The sequence below is a fragment of the Ursus maritimus genome, unplaced genomic scaffold, assembly GCF_017311325.1.
Source record: "Ursus maritimus isolate PB19 unplaced genomic scaffold, ASM1731132v1 scaffold_2, whole genome shotgun sequence".
Classification (NCBI taxonomy): domain Eukaryota; kingdom Metazoa; phylum Chordata; class Mammalia; order Carnivora; family Ursidae; genus Ursus; species Ursus maritimus.
In genome coordinates, this window is record NW_024424452.1 from 50,628,792 (window position 1) to 50,646,786 (window position 17,995).

Consider the following 17,995-nt stretch of genomic DNA (forward strand, 5'->3'; position numbering starts at 1 on the left):
ATCAAATCCTACCTTACACAACATTATTGGCTCAAGGTTCTGGAGTATATTTCATTATTTGTCAAATTTTTATTAATCAAATTACTGTATCCCAGTCTCTATGAAATAATTAATTTAATATTAGGGATGTTATTTCAAATAATATTTAAACAGAAACCAAGGAAACCCTGACATCGCATAGCCAGTGAATATAACTGGTATCTATTTATGCAAAAATATTGTAAAATTCCTCTCAATGTTAAAAAAAAAAGTTATGTTGTCATATAAAATGGGAAAATCTGAAGTGAATATCAAGATTTCATTTTTAGTTCATAAAAAATATTCAAGTAAAATTCCTTGCCACAAATATATGAGCTAACCGAGTGAGAAAATGTAAAAAAACCCCAAAAAACAAAAAACAAAAACCCAACAAAACCAAACCAAAAAAACCCCCATTGGTTTCTACCTTGGAAAAGGCATGATGGCTATTTTTTAAAGTGTTTTGATGATAGGAATTCCTATAAAAAGAGTCAAATTTTCTTGTCATAATGAACATTTTGAAAACCTACACAGCTTCACCCCCTGCCAACGAAACTCAGAACACATGATATAAACCCATATAGAATACCTTTGTGCTAGAAAACAGGTAATTCACATTTTGATAAAGAGCAGAAGACAAGTGCTTTATTATGAGAACTGTTCAAGTAAAATTTCAGTGTGCACCAGTGAAAGTGAATAAAGATTTGCATCAATTTTTCTGAATGAACACTAGGTTAAAAAGGGGCTACACAGTTGTTTTTTTCTTTTTTTTCCAAACACCATCCTTTGCTAAGGCAAAAATACACTTCATTTTAGAACAGAACCGTTACAGAAGAAAGCTACGTCACAGTACAGTACAGAATGTAAAACTCACCCTTGTCTGGACGCCATTGCGGAATGGCACGTCACCTACACGTAGAGCTTTCGGATGCAGGTTAGAATTACAGTATTTATCACAGCTTTATTATCCTTTGAACTGATAAAATTTGAATACACTTTTCCATTTCTCAGGAGTGTGCAGATGGGGCCCATATGTTGATATTACAGTAATTACAACATTAAATAACATTGCACAGTCAACCTCCAAGGCTAATTCAGTAAAAAATAACAAGTATTAAAACGTACCTTTCCTAGTGGCTTTACGTCGCATATATCACTAATTATGAAAGAAAAGGAGGCAAATGCCCAATTATGAAGCTGCACATTATAGGCATAACGATGTGGAATAAATACAAGAAATCTGGCAAAATATTAAAAACGAACAGGTTACATGGGAACAAACTCAACGACCACGGAAGCGTAAATCAATAATACACTGTTATAAATAGTAGGTTTTGCTCAAAAGTCTCCTCAGTACTTACAGAGATTACTGTGTCGGGGCGGATGAAGGGGACGGGAGGGGAATCGGTACATGTTCCCAATGCCAGTTAGTTCCTGAGGCGGCGTTATTTCTCAACTGAGGCATTGATCAACACTGTAAAGATGAGTTTGTGCTACGAGACAGTCCCAATATTATTCTATTTCCGCAATTACATTGCGGTTTTCAGAAGGCAGCAAACCTAAGTGACAGCTTACATTTATAACAGCCAGATGAAGTATTGATTTTTTTTAATTTTGCTGCTACATTTAGCAGCGGGCCAGGGAACACTTTAAAGTTTAAAAGAAATTTGATACAGGTTTAACTTTTCCCCAGTACTTCTCAGTCAGCTCAAGGCAAAGCTATTATTATTTTCACGTAGTTTATTTTAAAAACTCTAAGTGCCAACACTGTAAACATTTTGTATTTTATCAACTAAACCTTGTCTGAGAACAAGGAGAAGAGCAAAGAGAAGCAGGAATAATTCTGTGTATAATAAAGCTGATCTATTTATCAGCGTCTGGTTTAAATTTAAATATGATTTAAAAATAATTTTTAAAAGTCCATGCTACGATTAAAGACTATTTCTGTGCACTTTTAATTCTGGACACGATTTTCAAAATTGCATGATGGAGGTAAGAATTTAAAAAACTCACCAGAATGTAAATAACAGGGAAGAACATCTCCAACTGAAAACGTCAAACATACACTTATGTGCAGAAATCTAGACAACTATACAAGTTTTTTTAAGCAATCATCTGTTTTATTATACAACTCTATGAACAGAAAATGAACAGAAATACACAATATACTTACCTGTACATGTGAACCTACTTTTTAAGCTACGGATATTTATTATACTTCATACGGACTTTAATTGTACAGTTCATGACTATGTATATCCTTATTGCATCAAGGGCAAATTCTACGCGGGGACATTCACAGGCCAATCACATTAGGCATTACCAATACATTCAAAAACTGTACCTCCTATGTGAATGTATCTTCCCTGATCCTGAAATTTGAGTTTCTTTACAGCTTAAGCTCATTTGCTATTTTAGATGCAATGTTCTTAAAGGCAATAGATGTCCCAGATATTCGCTTGAAGCGGACCCCGTTCAGCGACAGCCGCGGCAACTTGCACACTTCCATCTCCCACTGCACGAGGCTGTCCTGTCTAGCATCTCCGTGGACACAGAAAAGCAAAAACCTCTCTTTTTGTTCATAATCACAGTTATTTGCATCTAGCACTTTCCGGATCTCTCTCATCATGTCACTGGGGTCCATTGAGCTAGTGGTCTTCATACTCCAGGTGAACCGCAAAGAACGGGGCTTAGAATCTTTACCCTCTTCCTTGTCTCTTTCCTTTGGTTCCCCTGACGTACTTCTACAAGGAGAGGGCAAAGGGAGAGAAATGGAAACAAAAATTCCATTCAGCAACGAAATCAAAGCACGCATGAAATCTACGCAGTCATCGCTCAGTCTAACGAAACCACCCACTTGACACACTACCTTCACGTAGATACAAACGTTCGCGTCATCCTGCTGTCCCCAAAACAGACCCCGGGACGCCATCTGCCTTGGCTTTGTTTGTGGGAAACACGTTTAGAGCTGAAAGTGAAGAACTTAACACTTTGTCCGTTCCTTCCATGTTTCTCTGTTTAAGCTGCGAAAGCAGAGTCTCCATTTTCTGCACATTTACACAAACGGAAACCGCTAGCATTCCACTCACAAATACGTTTTTAAAAATACAAATTTCTTTTTTTTTCTACCTTTTTTGGGTAGGAAAAGGACTGGGGACAAGGTTAGTAGGCATGGCTACAGAGGGACTATTTCCACCGGATCATGTTGACAAAGGATGTTGTATTGCAAGGAGGTAAAGGCATCCGGTCGTACCACACGTGGAAGTGTAGACATCACGGGGTTTCAACACTTTGCTAAAGACATCCTTAACGTAGTCTGCGAGGCTCCATGTCACCTACACTCTCACTCCTACTCCAACCCCTCATCTCCTACTACCTTCCTCCCTGCTCCCTCATCTCAAGACACACTGGCGTCCACGCTGTTCCTGGAACACAAGGGGTGTGTTCTTGCCTTCAGGCTTTTCCCTCAGGGAGCTGCAGGGCTAACTCCCTACTTTCAGATCTCTGCTCACCTTCTGCCTGCGGTCTACTCTGACCACCCCTGGGCGCCCCCAGCTCCTCCCCTGGCGTGGCCAACCCTCCCTAGTTTTTCCTCTAGACCCTCCTCTAGTTTTTTCCTCTATGGCCCTTGTTACATTCTAATATACGGGTTTTTTTCCCCAATATACCATTTAATTCATTTATATATTATGGTTATTATGACTCTACCACAGACTGTAAACTCCAGGGGAGCAAGGAGTTTTGTCTGTTTTGCTCACTGGTCTATCTCAGGCCTCTAGAACTGTGCTGGGAACACGGGAGCTGACGGACACGTTTGTTAAGTGAATCAACCTTACTGAATTGTCCTTATTGTAGGTCTCCCATAAATAATATAGAACCAGAAAACCTATTTCAAATAATCACAGAAAGGTAAAATAGATTATTTATGATTCAGAAGACGCTGTAATTAAATTTGTGGAGCAATTTTCCAAATAGAGATGTTGCAATTTTAACTTGTTAATCTAGCTTACTTATATGTGATTTAAAGAAAAAATGGTATACTTTGAAAAGAGCCGATAACCTGATACATAAACATTTTGTATTCATATATACACTTTATATCATATAATACATATTCACACATGTATTTGTATATATGAATTTTTATGTATACATTTATATATACGTTTTCCTCCTCATTCCCAGGTACCTGGGCCCAAAGCTCTGCAAACTATGCAAGTTTGAGAAAATCAGGAAAGGAAGAAGTTGAGAAAATAAATTTCTAAAGACTATTAGGTAAATATGGACAGTGTTTATTTCACTGTCTTCTCTATTGTTTCCTTTTTGCTCACAGACTCTAAGCCACTGCATCGTAGGCTTCCCGGGGCAGCAGATCTCGTGGGAATCATTTATCAGAACCACACATACAACTCCGGTTATGGGATCAGCACGCCAGGGCTGAAAGGGACCCAAGAGAACATGTGACTGAACCCTCATTTTAAAAGCAGAACTGATGGCGAGGAAACTTACATTACTTTTTCTGAGGTCATAGTGCTAATGAGCTGAAAAGCAAAGACCAGGAATCAGGTTTCTTTCATTCCACAAGGTCACCTGGTGACCTTGAGACAACAGGCACATATAAGATGTTTTTCTATGTGTATCTCAAAGGCATCACCACTGGTGACATTAACTGGAGAAAGTTCCTGAAAGTGCTAATACTAATTATAACAGCGAACATTTATCGGGCACTTACTAGCTGCCAGGAGCTGTTACTAGCTGCCTGTTCCTAACAGGCCCTATTTACTTCTTTACCCTAATGACTCCCTCCAGAGTTAGAGCAACTTCCTAAGGTCAGGCAGCTAGGCAAGTCATAGGGCACGGCTCAAACCCTCGGGGTCTGGCTCCAAAGCCCCAGCTTTTCACCATCGTGCCCGGCCACACCTCTGACATGACAGGACCTCCCGCTCCTTACTGTCCCTCCGGTTGCAGGATGGATACTCTTCACCTGGCTGTTGTGGGAACTGAATGACCAGCTAGTTATAGGCAGTAGGCATTCAATACGTTTGTTGAAAAGCAAAAAGCAAAAAAAAAAAGAAAACAAAACAAAACCCAACAACAACCAAACAAAAGGGACACGCAGCCCCATGCAAAGGACAGAGTGCAGACAGGTAAGCTGCAGTGAGCAGTGGCCACCGGTGGCACTCACTCTACTATTACGGGTCACAGAGGGAAATGCAGTGAAAAGGCAGGATGACACACAAGAGGCTCTAAAGTGACGACTAAGGGAGGGGGAGGCTAAAAACAAACGTCCTTCATGTTTATTCCACAGGCAGAAGGAAAGTTACAGATATTTGTCCTGCCTCCCCTCCCTCTGGCTGCCTACCGTGGTGACTCGGGCACCTAACTCAATAGAGAAACATTTCAACTATTGTGACCAAATAAATACAGCACAGCTTGTAAAAAAAGATCACCTAGGAATGCTTAATAAAGTATTTCCGAAGCTCCTTGTGTTTTATATTTTAATTAATTTTAAGAGGTAGAAATTAAATTGGGGCTTGTGCTCAGCTGGTCAAAAACCGTTCTTGAATGAAGCTGGGGCACCTGTCCTGCTGAGGAGCTGCTTGTCCAGGTTCTGTGATTTATATGGGATCCTTTCATGCTGGCGTACTCTCCACATAATTTAATGCCTTCCTTTCTTCAACTTCCTGTTTGTTAGTACGAACACAAGTACTAACGTGTCATTAAGGTGGTCCCCTGACCAGCCGCATCAGCACCTCACCCCCCCCATCACAAACCCTGGCGGTGGGTTCCCCCACCTGACTCTGACTGGGCTTGCGTGGGAGACGCACTGTCAGGAGGAATCCACAACCACGACCGAATGCCAAAAACCATCAAGTAAGGCAGGGCAAGGTCTTAAAATGTGGTCCTTTAACTGAACACTCACCTGAAATATATTACTAATATCAAACCTTCCTACATATTTGGTCCCCTCCGTGTTCTGTGTTATCTAATTCTAGTTACATCATTTTAGGGAGAGAAGGATCAATACATTTTAATCCGTTGATTCTTCTGCGAGGACATATTTTATAGGACACGAAGGCTACTTCTCTACAAAGCATACAAGTCAAAATAATGTTTAGAAAACCCAAACTTCAAGTTAATTAACTTAAACTTCATGAAACGCTAGGCAACATTAAGAAAACCCACCCCGATATAAAAACGTAAAACACACATACTCTCTAGTCATTAGCTCTGCTCAGACTCATGAGGTCCTGAAAGACCTCCGAGAGCGCGTTTGCACACACGGGGCCTAGCAGCGAAGGGTTAATAGTGACTCCTCACCTCGAGGTGTCGGCTCTGCCACTGGCTTCGCCTTCGCTTGGATCCCTCAAAACAAAGTGAAGGTTGAGATTTAATGATAAGAGTGAAAAATATATCAAGAAAACCTAGATCTAAAATGAGGTTAAAGTTAACGTGTTAAGCAAACTTCTAGCACGACACTTTTCTGTTACTAGTCGGTCTGACACTGCTTTGCACGTTTTCACTGTAACCAGCGTAACTGTCATGTTATTGAGCGTCTACTGGGTATTGTCAGAGAGCAGAGGCTAGGCTGACGGTTTGGGAATTTTTTTTTTTTTTTTTTTTAACAGATCTTCCAATTCCAGTCACAATTTTAAAGTCAGAATTTATCTTTTGGTTGAGTTAAGTTCAATCTACAGTTAAAACTATTTAATAATTTTCAGCAGCAAGATCCAACTTTATATTTGTCATTAAATGTAATTCTAGTAGTCGCTCAATTTTGAAAATATGTAAGTTAACCTTGTCATTAGAAATAAAGTTCAACATATATGTGTTTCTAAAAATAAGTGATTTTTAAATAAGCAATTAACTTCAGATGTTACTCATGATTCATGCACATGATAAAACGTTACAGCAAACCAACAGCCTATCCAAGCAGGTGAATCTAAAGACATGAAATCAATCTTAAGCAGAAACATTGATCTTACCTGGATATCCACCTGTGAAATAAAACCAGGAAAATTCTACTAATTGTCCTTCTGTTGAACGTCATTAATATTTTTTAAGTCTACCAAAATTTTAACTACTTTGTCATTTTCAAATGTAATTAAATATTGACACAGGAGCATCAAGTTATACACCAGTTTAAATGCATTAAGAGATGGCACATGAGAGCAAAATACTATGATACCGCTGGGAAAAAATAACCCACTCAAACCGGAAGTTAATGTTTTCTTAATGTTTTAACCACTCCAGAAACATGTTATTTATGTAAAGTGAATGCAATGGGAATAAAATCAGGGCCACTTTCCTCGTCCCCGCATCCCTACGCTGACTGAGCTCTACAAGTTGAACGGAGGTTAGAAACACGAACGCCTTGTGCATCTTAGGGTCTTTAACTACAGGCCGTTGCGTAAAAACCGTTTTCCTCTCTGAATCAAAAAGGACAAATAAGATGCACTCTTACATTCAAATGGGGTTTCTTAAATTTCTAAGCACTGACATTTTCCTTGGGAAGTGCAGTGATTCTGTGTTATCTACACAAATCTACCCTTAGCAGAGCGCGCGGACATAAATAAGACGCGGAAATGCACCCCGTCAGCCGCGGGCAGCTGCGCTGGTGACGGGAGGGCAGCCCATCCCCGGGAGAGAAGGGCAGTGCTGCCGTTGCTCAACAACAAGGGGCGTGCGGCTCACGGGGCTTTTCTGTCCTATTTCTGTTTTGCCTTCTAAGTCGCTGTTAGCAGACACCTATTCCGCAGTTGCTGAACTTTAAGCATTAGGAATGAGACGCGCCTGAGGCCCTACTTCTCCGGCTCTCCCTGGTGAAATAGCCACTGACTGACTCGTCACGTCATTCCCACCCCGTTCCTGCCTTCTGGACGCCGACAGAAACACCGACTTGAAGAACATCTGCTCCCTGGCAATGGTTTCAGATAGGCCAGCAGCCGCGGAGGGCGGCGGCTGGGGAGACAGAAAGCCCGCTGGCTGTCACAGCACGTGCAGGGTAGCAGGGCTCCCTGACGCTTAACACTCGAAAAACAAAAACAAAAAACGACCAAATATCTTATACACAGCAATATATACTCAACTGAACTAATCTGGTTATTCCCTAGTAAGAGAGAGCTATGGTTAAAAAATCATAAGTTCTGATACCATCTCCAGTTTATACAGAAGTTCTATAGAACTATCCAAAGCAAGTGGTTCTCGATGCTATTTAAAAGGCTTTTTTATTTTTTTTAAAGGCTTTTGAAATAGTATGTCTACGCCCTCCCTTGATAGAGAACTCTAGTTTAAATCACTTTCCTAACTGGAAAGTTCTTTCCTAAGACCAGAAAACAACTCTCTCACCTGGTCATTTCAGCATACAGCCTTTTTACTGGCCAAGGAGAACTTACTAACTGGCTTCTTTGTAATAATGGTTTTTGAGTACATAAATAACTCCAAATTATTTTTATCCTTCCCTTCTTGAAGTTTAACAATCTAAATTCCTTCACTTTTCCCCCTATAACCTCCTCTCTTTTCCTCTTTTCAAGCATTTAATGGCACATCAACTCAGTTGGTTCTAAATGGGGTGTTGGGGCTCCTGCCCTGGAGCATTCCGGGGGCCGCGCTTGTCACTCAGGGTGCCAGTGTGGGGGGTTCCATTTCTTCAGGTGTTAGGCACAGTGAAGTGAGGAAGGTAAAGGGAAGAAAGAGAAAGGCAGGACTTAAAGCCACGATGGGCTTAAGAAGAGACAAGTGGGAAGGACGGACAATCTGGGAACTGAGGTGAGAATAATAAATAATAAAGCTGGAATAGCTCCTGAACATCGAGAAGTTCTCCAGGTTCTCTCCAAGCCTCCTGAACTTACAGGAAGATCTATCACACTTCCAGTCTGCCGGCCGCTAAGAACGCAGCACATTATTCCTGGTACAGAAGCCAACCCTTTGCTTGTCTTCCTGCATTAAGTCGTTCGTGGTGTCCCATACAACCCCCTCGCCAACTACAGAAGGCCACACGAGGGAATACTGTGTGCATGGCAGTGAGCGCACACATATTCGTAAAGCCAAAGCTGTTCACGTGGTGACAAGTGACCTCAGAGGAGAACTGAGAATTTTTTCTCTTTCCTAACCAAACCCAGAATTAAAATATGTCAAAAATTAAAAGACAAAAAAATCCTACCAAACTGCTGACAAAGGATAGCAAACAACCTCCACCCTGCCCTCTTCTTTCCCAGCTGCCACCCGAAACTCTCTATGAAGTGACACGGTTCAGAAGGTGATCAAAGCCTCGTGGAACTTTAGAAATGTTCATGTTGGCTCCCCTCAGAGGCCAGCTCGGAACAGCCTTAAGCCCCAGAGTCCCTTCTGTTTCAGGGCCCGCTTCCCTCGCAGCACTTACCAGGATTTCTTACAACCTTATTTGTTTACTTTTAAGATTTGTCTTCCACACTATTCAACCGTTCATTCCATAAATGTGTGAATGTCACGTGAGGCGTCATGGCAGGCACTCAATATTCAGCGGAAGATTTAGCAGAGCGCAAACAGGTAAAGCGGGGTGGGGGGGTCTTTCAGGTAGTGTTAGGTGCTGTGGAGAAGAACAAAGCAGGGACAGGGCGTGCTGGAAGAGGCTGTGATTTTAAAGAAGGGATGGAGGAAGGGGTGCGCCAGCAAAGACCTGAAGGAGGTGAGGAGGCAGCCAGCCGTGCGGGAGTGGGGGAAGGGGGGTTCTAGGCACAAGGAACAGCAAGCACAAAACCCTGCACGGCGGGCCTGGTGTGTGCGAGGACATGCAGCTGCCCCATGTGGCTGGCGTGTGACCAGCGAGGGCCAGGGGAGAGAAAGATGAGGTGAGAGCAGAAATGCGCGGCCAGACCACATTGGGCCTGGGAGGCCAATGTGTGGGCTTTCAATTGTACTCTGAGCAGGATAAAAGCAAGCTGAGGGCTTTCAAGCGCGGACAGATACTGCTGAGCACAGAAGAGGACAAGCGAGGAAGTGAGGAGACCTGTTAGCAGGTGGAAGATGAGCAGTGGGTTCGGAAACAGAAGAAGCTATGTCCGGGAGATGCTGGGAAGGCAGAGCCGATGCCACAGGCCAGCAGACCTGGCGTTTGGTCTGAGAACTAGAAGGAAGGTGTCGCCATTACCTAATATGGTGAACGATGAGGGAGGACTGGTGTGGGAGGAGGGTAGAAAGCTGGATTTTGGACACGGTCTGTCTGGGAGTCTAACACACAGCCATGTGGAGAGGTTGAGTAGACAACTGGCTATGTGAGTCTCTAGTTCAGGGGTGAGATCTGTGCTAAAGACATAAATTTGGGAGCTGTTAACGTAAAATGAATGTAAGGTCATCGGGCTAAATGAGATCACCAAGAGAGTGAGGATAGCCAGGGAAAAGAACGTGTCCAAAGCCCGAGCCCTGGGGCAGTCTGATACTTAGAGGTCAGGGGGAAAGGCAAGGGAACCTGAAAAGAACCTAAAATGGCCTGAGATGGAATAGTTCGTTTGAAAGGTAGGAGGAAGACCAAATGTTTCAATGGTGTGCCGTGCTGCACGGTAAGTGCTCCTCGGAAAGGGGCTCCCTCAGTGTCCCTCATGGCTGGACTGACGGCGCCAGCATGCGCACAGCAAGCAGCAGGTCCTCAGATTTGTTACATGACTCTACAGCCATCCCCCATCCCAGTCTCCCAACAGACCTTCTCCATGCCACTTTCTTGCTCCGACATTCTGCCCTGACCTCCTGTCCAGGGCTCTTTACTATGTTGCCTCTAGAATCTATGTTTTCATTGCAAAGTAAAGAGAAATATGTTACACGCTGCTTAATGTATAATTAGTAATTGAGCTTTTAAACTCAGAACTGGGGGCGCCTAGAGGGCTCAGTCATTAAGCGTCTGCCTTTGGCTCAGAGTGTGATCCCAGCGTTCTGGGATCGAGCCCCACCACACCAGGCTCCTCCGCTGGGAGCCTGCTTCTTCCTCTCCCACTCCCCCTGCTTGTGTTCCCTCTCTCGCTGGCTGTCTCTCTCTGTCAAATAAATAAATAAAATCTTCAAAAAGAAACCCCAAAAAACTCAACACCATTTTCCTTCACTTCAAAATTAATCCTGGTTTAACTATGATTAATTAATACCTACTTTTCAAAAGGGCTTTGAATAGTCAGCCAAATTCCACCTAGCAGAAACTACTGCTGATCTAACCAGGACCCTGCCGACGGTCACACAGCGCTAACTGTCGAGCTGACTCTGTGGTGAGCTTCTGGCTCTTTCTCTCTTCAGGTGTCACGCTGTGTGGTCGCTGCCCAGATGGTACAACACCACCATCGATATGGTTAGAAACTGATGTTGCACTTGAGTATTTAAAGTTTTAAATTTGCCTGTGTGCTCCTGAGTAAACTGGTCCATGAATAGCTCCGAGAAAAGGCAAGAGACTAAAGCTGCTGCTTCTCTTTTCTGCATCCACTCTGAAATCCTAGGAACACTAAACACCTGGACAATTAAGTATTTAACTAATGTTTTTTTTTAAAGCACGTGTAATAATTTCCTCCCTACAATTTCTTACCTGCTCAAACAAGTCTAGGTGAGGAGCACTCCCTGCCCGCCCCCACGGACAGCCGGGCCTTCCTCTGGCCTCCCCCTCATGCTGTCTCGCTGCTTCTGCAGCACATGGTCCACGTTCTACCACGGCCAGCGGCTGGCCCGCCCGCCCTACCAGGACCGCAGCAGTCGGAGCACACAGATGCGGTCTTACTCATCGGTGTCCTACCTGGCACCGGGCTCTGCACATACGGGATTCTGCAGGCTTTGAGGAGGACCTGAGAATGGACAGCCGCCTGCACTGGGTTCAGCAACTTCCCATCAATGTTTAAGCTCACTTTTGAGAAAGAGCACCATTCTATGTGATTAAAAGTTTACTTGTATTCATTTCGTGTTTGCTGTGTTTCGATGTGAAGCTTCTATGATGTTAAATTACATAAGCAACTTATGTGACTCCAGTACAGAGGCTTGTCACGAGCAAGAAAAAAAAAGGGTGAACTATATATTATTAGTGAGCAATTTAAAAGTATTCCTAAAAAATATTATTTAAAGGACATATGGAAACTCATTCTTTTCTTTTCTTTTTTTTTTTTCTAAATCAAGGCTTTTGAGTAGGGAATAATCTGTTTGTTAAAACACACATTTTTTATGTCAAGTTTTCCTCTTTCCACTCTATTTTACAGAATTTAACAACTCTTATCTTGCTCATTTTTCTCTCTCTGAGGGAAAAATACTCTATGTCCTCCTTGATTTTCTTCTTCAAACTTCTGTAAAATGCCATGAAACCATTTTGGAAAATCACCGCAAAGATAAAAACCGCCCGACGTTGGTACTGACCTGCGAACGAATTTGGATGTTATTTTGCTTATTATACCCGTTGATGTTCCCCTCCTGGCGTGCGCAAAGGCGCCCGTTTCGTGGGAAGGGGACGCAGGGGGCCCGTTGTAGGCGGCGCTGCGGCGCTCCCGGAGCTGCTCCCCGTGGAAAGTGCTGCGGCTGGAGCTCCCCCGGGGGAAGCGGGTGCGGTCGGGGGTGGCGGTGCTAATACTGTGAGCAGACGGGGAGGCAGCAGGCACTCTCTGCGTCACGCTGAGGGGACAAATTCAGACGCGTGATTCAGAATAATGGCAGAGAAAGCTTCCACTCATTCGAAACACTACCCAAACAAACCAACACAAAACAAAAAATAAAAACTACCAAAAACTTGCCAGGGCTACCTTTCCTAGGCCCTATTTTACCTGCCCCCATTCGAGATGCATGGGGGTAACCAACCCTATGTAGGGGATCACTGTATGGAGAGGGATAACATTTCAGTTCGAAACGAAATGCCTTCTACAGAAATGCAGTTATTAAAAATTAAGAAGTTATTGAAACAGGGATACAAACAGTCTTCAGAATCAGTAATACCAAACCGGAGGTGCTGTGCTTATATTTTTTACTATTCTCTTAATTTAAACCGTTCGGCATGCGGAACATGAATGCTGTTACTCGTCAAAAAGCATCTGAATGGAACCACGTCACGTTTACAGCGCAGGCCTCGGGGACGCACGATGCTCTGTGACATCACTGATGTAACAAGCCTTTAACTAACCGTGCTCCTGAATTTGAGAAATCCTAACAGATACTGGGAAAAGGGGCATATCCTTTCAAACCTAAAAGAGTTCTTTGAGATCATCTGTTTCCCTGATAGAGAAGCGAAAAGGCCAATTTCATTAAAAAAAAAAAAAAAAAAAAAAAAAAAAAAAACAAAAAAAAAAATTTAAAAAAAAAAAAAAAAAAAAAAAAAAAAAAAGTAACTGGCAGCAGCCAGGGTTACCCAGAGGTCTCCACTCCCAATCTCATGTATTTTTGTTTTTACACTGTAAAAATTTCAATTTACCTGAATGACAAATTGGACAGCAATCCTTTATGGATGGATTTAAAACAAAATCCTTAAAGAAAATTCCTCTAGAAAATGATTTAAATCACATGCAACATTTTTGAAAACAGGTAGGGTGTGGCATGTGTATGTTATAATTCAACTTTTCCCTCTGCTACAAACAGTGAATCTTCTCAGGAAGCGCTTGATGTGATGGTGCTTATCATGTATTTTTATATGGTGCTACGTTCTTAAATGAAATGCACCCAGCACGTTACCCGGGCCGGTAAGCTTCAGAGCCGTCTTTAATGGTTGGCAGTGTAACTTTAATAGGATGGCCAGAAGTGGACATGGACTTCTGGTGGCGGGGTCGTGCTGAAGGGACAGCGGAAGCCACAGCAGAGCCTGCAGAAGATATGCTACTTGCGGACATCTCCGTAAGGCTTTCGACAGAGAACAGTTGAGAAGACCATAGAAATGTAAAAGAGAAAAGAAATTGCAGTTTACTAAAATTTAAGAAATCGATTTTTAAAAATCTCAATTGACTACACGTAGAAGAAATCAATATCAGTGGCATTATTAGTGACTAACAAACCAGTATTCTTACCAAATGTACAGACTGAATTTACCACCACCTTCCATGGAAAAGATCCTGCACACACTTGCTCTATAAAATGTGAACCTGAGAAGGTATGAAATTACTTTTATGATCGGAGACCTTTTTCACTTTCTAAAAAGTCACAGTTTGATGTAATGTGTTGCTGTGGTTTATTGTCCCTTATACAATAAGAATTCATAATTACAACAAAAAATACTGTCTCTGGAAACATCCTCAAAACACTTTCAGCTCGTATTATTAATCAATAGGTTAACTGTCGTAGGTTAAAGGAGCTGCAGAACAAGACTTGGTATAGGAAAAGTAATAAAGTCAGAAATCAATCCCCAAGTCCTTTTCTAACCTAAAGGATCTTATATCCGAGGAAGACACATTTCCCTTTGTAGCCTTATAATAACACTTACTGTATGTGTCTATTAACTGGGAGGAAACAAATGTTAAGCACAGTCTGTCCAGTCCACTGACATGATGAAGGATGGAGCTAAGAACAGAATTTTATGACAACAGGCTCCCTGCCCTTTAGTACTATGTGGATGAAGAGCCCTTACAACTCATGATGAAAAGCAGCTAATTTTTTAAAATAAAAATAATATGATTTGTTGTTATTTAAAAGAAAACATGTTGAGAATTCCATGGTTCTCAGTGATCAGTTAAGATGGCCACATTTCTTCAGAGGAAGGAAAATAAAACCTTCATGGTTTGGATACAATAATGGCTTGACGGGAGAGGGAAGGGTAAGAAGTGAAGGCTAACAAAAATAAAAAAGTAAAGCAAAAGATAAAAAGGAGGCAGCAGGTATATAATAAGACTCAAATTAAGATCAGATTAGGAAGATATAATCTGCTTTGTTTGTTACAGGGAAATATTTACTATCAGATTTTATGCAGCAATTCTCGGATTAAGAGATTTACCTCCCGTTTTCCTAAAGTATGCTCCCATCCTTCCATTCTGGTACAGAAGGGGAGATGCCTTAGTAACAGTGGTTGTTGCAACTGTACCCTCCAATAGTCCCTTTGCTCTTGACCCATCAGCTACAGGTGTTTTAGCAAGAGCAGTAACGCATGGCAACAACGAAGGGGGCACCACGTGGCACGGTGACAGTTACCTGCTGTCTTTTCCATTCTGCAATGCTGCGTACCGATCTGTGGTCCTTTCACAGACATATGTGTTCCTTCTTGCCATGCTACCTCCAGGATATACATTGCTCTTTAAGAAGGAAAAAAAAATCCGTCTTAAAATTCTAACCGTAGTTGTGGGAAGTCAAAGAAATGAATTTAAGCTGCAAAGGAATTCGAAAAAAAAAATCTACGGTACAAATTTCCTTTATCAGAACCTTACAGGAACAAGCTCAATCTCACACCTCTCTCTCAGTTAGATGGCAGGAGTGACAGGCAAAGCATGACAAGCTCATGATGGTTTAGCTTGTTGTCCTGCAGCAGCAGCAGCAACTTGCTTGTTCAGAAGCAACAAGAAAGCTGGGTTTTTATTCTCTCCTCTGTACGCTGGCGCTAGGGAGAAGGGCGGGGGAGTGGGACAGGCAGCTCTATGGGACCAGGAGCAGGGGACAACTCCACAAGAAATATGATCACAGACTGGAAACCTGTGGCGGTGACAGTAGTGGCCCCCTCAGGCCTGCAGGCTGCCAGTCCTCCCCTGCTCAGGGAACCCCCAGAGCCCACGGTAACGTTAAGGAGATGAAGTCTCCCGGGTCAGAGGCATGCCCTGCTGCGGCCAGCCACAGAGGGCGTGTAGTGCCCCAGAATATGCCGTCACCGCGGGTCTTAGCCAGGAGGCGAGCCAAGGCTGAGCAGCTCTGGCGCAAAGAGAATAAGCAAAGAGGAACAGCATCTCCTTATCACGCACACAACCACTGATCTGTAACCCCTGCCGTCGTGCCTGCCGAAGTCCTGACCAGTTACTAGTACTAAACTATACAGGAATGATTTCCAAAAGGGATACATGCTCTTCTGTTTGATCCTTACTCCAACAGAAAAAAAATTCCCTACTTCTGGCTAATCTGGCTTTCACGGTCCTCTAAAATACATAACTAGCTTAAAATTTGTTTAATCATAACAGAAAGTTAATAGATATATGTCTCAACTAAGTTTGGAGAGGCGAAAAAGCCTCATATCAACAAAATTATTTAAGTGCGGATTTCAAAGTTTTCAATGGCACAGGTTCCTGGGTGGAAGGAATTTTTCACCATTTACATAAAAAATTAAAAACTATAAAAGTATGTAGCAGAACAGAGTAAGATTATTAAGAACATTTTTTAGGTAAGACACAGTCCACGTTAAGTGAAGGCAAAGAAGTCGCTTTCATTATGGAGAGATCCATTACGCAACTAGCTTGTGTTAAGTTCTTAAAGAACCTTTCCTTTTGATAATTACATCGTTTTGGCTAAATTGTTATATGAGTAACCTAACCGTGAACAAATTCCTGGTCAACTGTTTCTGGCCATTTGCTTCTCAAAGTGTGACGGGTGTGACCAGTTTCTCCGTCAAGACCGTGCCTCTGGGTTCACCGTCCTCACGCGCCACCTCCCTCCCCTTGGTCCCCTGGATGCCAGTGACACGCAGGTGGAGCAGCCCCCCTGCCCCCCGGGAAACCGAGGACACGACCATGCAAAAGTTACAGAAACACAGTCTCACTGACCCCCTGTGACAGACATGCATCTGTAAAATTAACTTTTAGAGTCGACCTTCAGTGAGGCTCTGTCTGCTTAGGATTTGGGGCCTAGATCTAAAACCACCCTTGCAGATCCCTGAACTCTCAGACGGCAACTTCCCTAAAGTGGATATGCACACTTTTCTGCATTTCCCAAGAAGCCAGCCCTGTGTAGACAACTTCTCTGGGCTGTACTAAAGTGACTGCATTTTATATAATTACATTATAATTTTTATGAAAATGTTTTATATTATAATTATAGCATTCTCAGCCTTTGCGTCTCCCTGAAAGAACAAGTATCTCCTTCTTGTTTTTTAAAAAAAGGTGATTAATAGTATTTTTTATAGGATGCAAAATTTTATATTTTGTATTATTTACATATGTGATAAATAATATTGAAAAACAAATTAACAAGTTTTATTGTCTTTTTGATGAAAGAATAGCATAACACATCTGCATCTTTAAAACTCATCACTTGGCTTCCGAGTTTCTAGGCTAGCCAAGAGCTTACCATTAACTCCTACATGCAAAATCTTTGAATGGGAATTTCTTTCTTTTCTTTTTTTTTTTAAAAGATTTTATTTATTTATTCACTCGACAGAGATAGAGACAGCCAGCAAGAGAGGGAACACAAGCAGGGGGAGTGGGAGAGGAAGAAGCAGGCTCATAGCGGAAGAGCCTGATGTGGGGCTCGATCCCATAATGCTAGGATCACGCCCTGAGCCGAAGGCAGACACTTAACCACTGTGCTACCCAGGCGCCCCTGGATGGGAATTTCTTGAAGGGAAAAATGGTAAGCTTGCTCTTCCTGCATATTACTGCAGAAAGACTAAGGTCTCTCACAAATAGAAACACTCCCATCATTTAGAGTCTGTAATGTTGTGGGTGATGAACAATAAAACAGATGATTCCGACCATCAACAAATTTCGCCAACCATGATATCTAGTTAACTACTTACCTCAGAACTGCCCCACGCCCCCCGCACTCTCAACATCACCCTTAAGTCATATGGTAGACTAATGTTAAGTCATACTGTTAACAGAATCCTACGTACAAGTAAGAGCTTTTACTATTGGTTTAAAAAGGCTCCTGATTTTATAAACATTAAAAACACTGTTAAGCTGTATCACCTACTAAGTTATCTATGCATCTTAAGGGTATTGTTTATTTCTCCATCAGAAAGTCAAAAGCCACCAGAGGGGAGGTGGAGGGGGGGTTCAGTGAAACAGGTAATGGGGATTCAGGAGGGCACTTGTGAGGAGCCCCGGGTGACGTATGGAAGTGCTGAATCACTCCATCGCACACCTGAAACTAGTATTAC

At 42.4% G+C, this 17,995-nt stretch overlaps 1 protein-coding gene across 2 annotated transcripts in view; it reads right to left on the bottom strand.

The window, feature by feature from the left end:
* Positions 1-648: 648 nt before the first annotated feature.
* Positions 649-17,995, bottom strand: part of MARK1 (microtubule affinity regulating kinase 1) — a 113,216-nt gene continuing 95,869 nt past the window's right edge. The window contains exons 14-18 of one of the 2 annotated variants that reach the window (XM_040636008.1): positions 15,112-15,212; positions 13,669-13,833; positions 12,370-12,621; positions 6,340-6,384; positions 649-2,762 (exon numbers count right to left, since the gene is read on the bottom strand). In XM_040636008.1, the coding sequence (XP_040491942.1) occupies positions 2,408-2,762; positions 6,340-6,384; positions 12,370-12,621; positions 13,669-13,833; positions 15,112-15,212 (918 nt within the window). In that variant the 3' untranslated portion in view covers positions 649-2,407. The remainder of the gene's footprint in view (positions 2,763-6,339; positions 6,385-12,369; positions 12,622-13,668; positions 13,834-15,111; positions 15,213-17,995) is intronic. The other variant, XM_040636009.1, reaches the window with a different exon arrangement.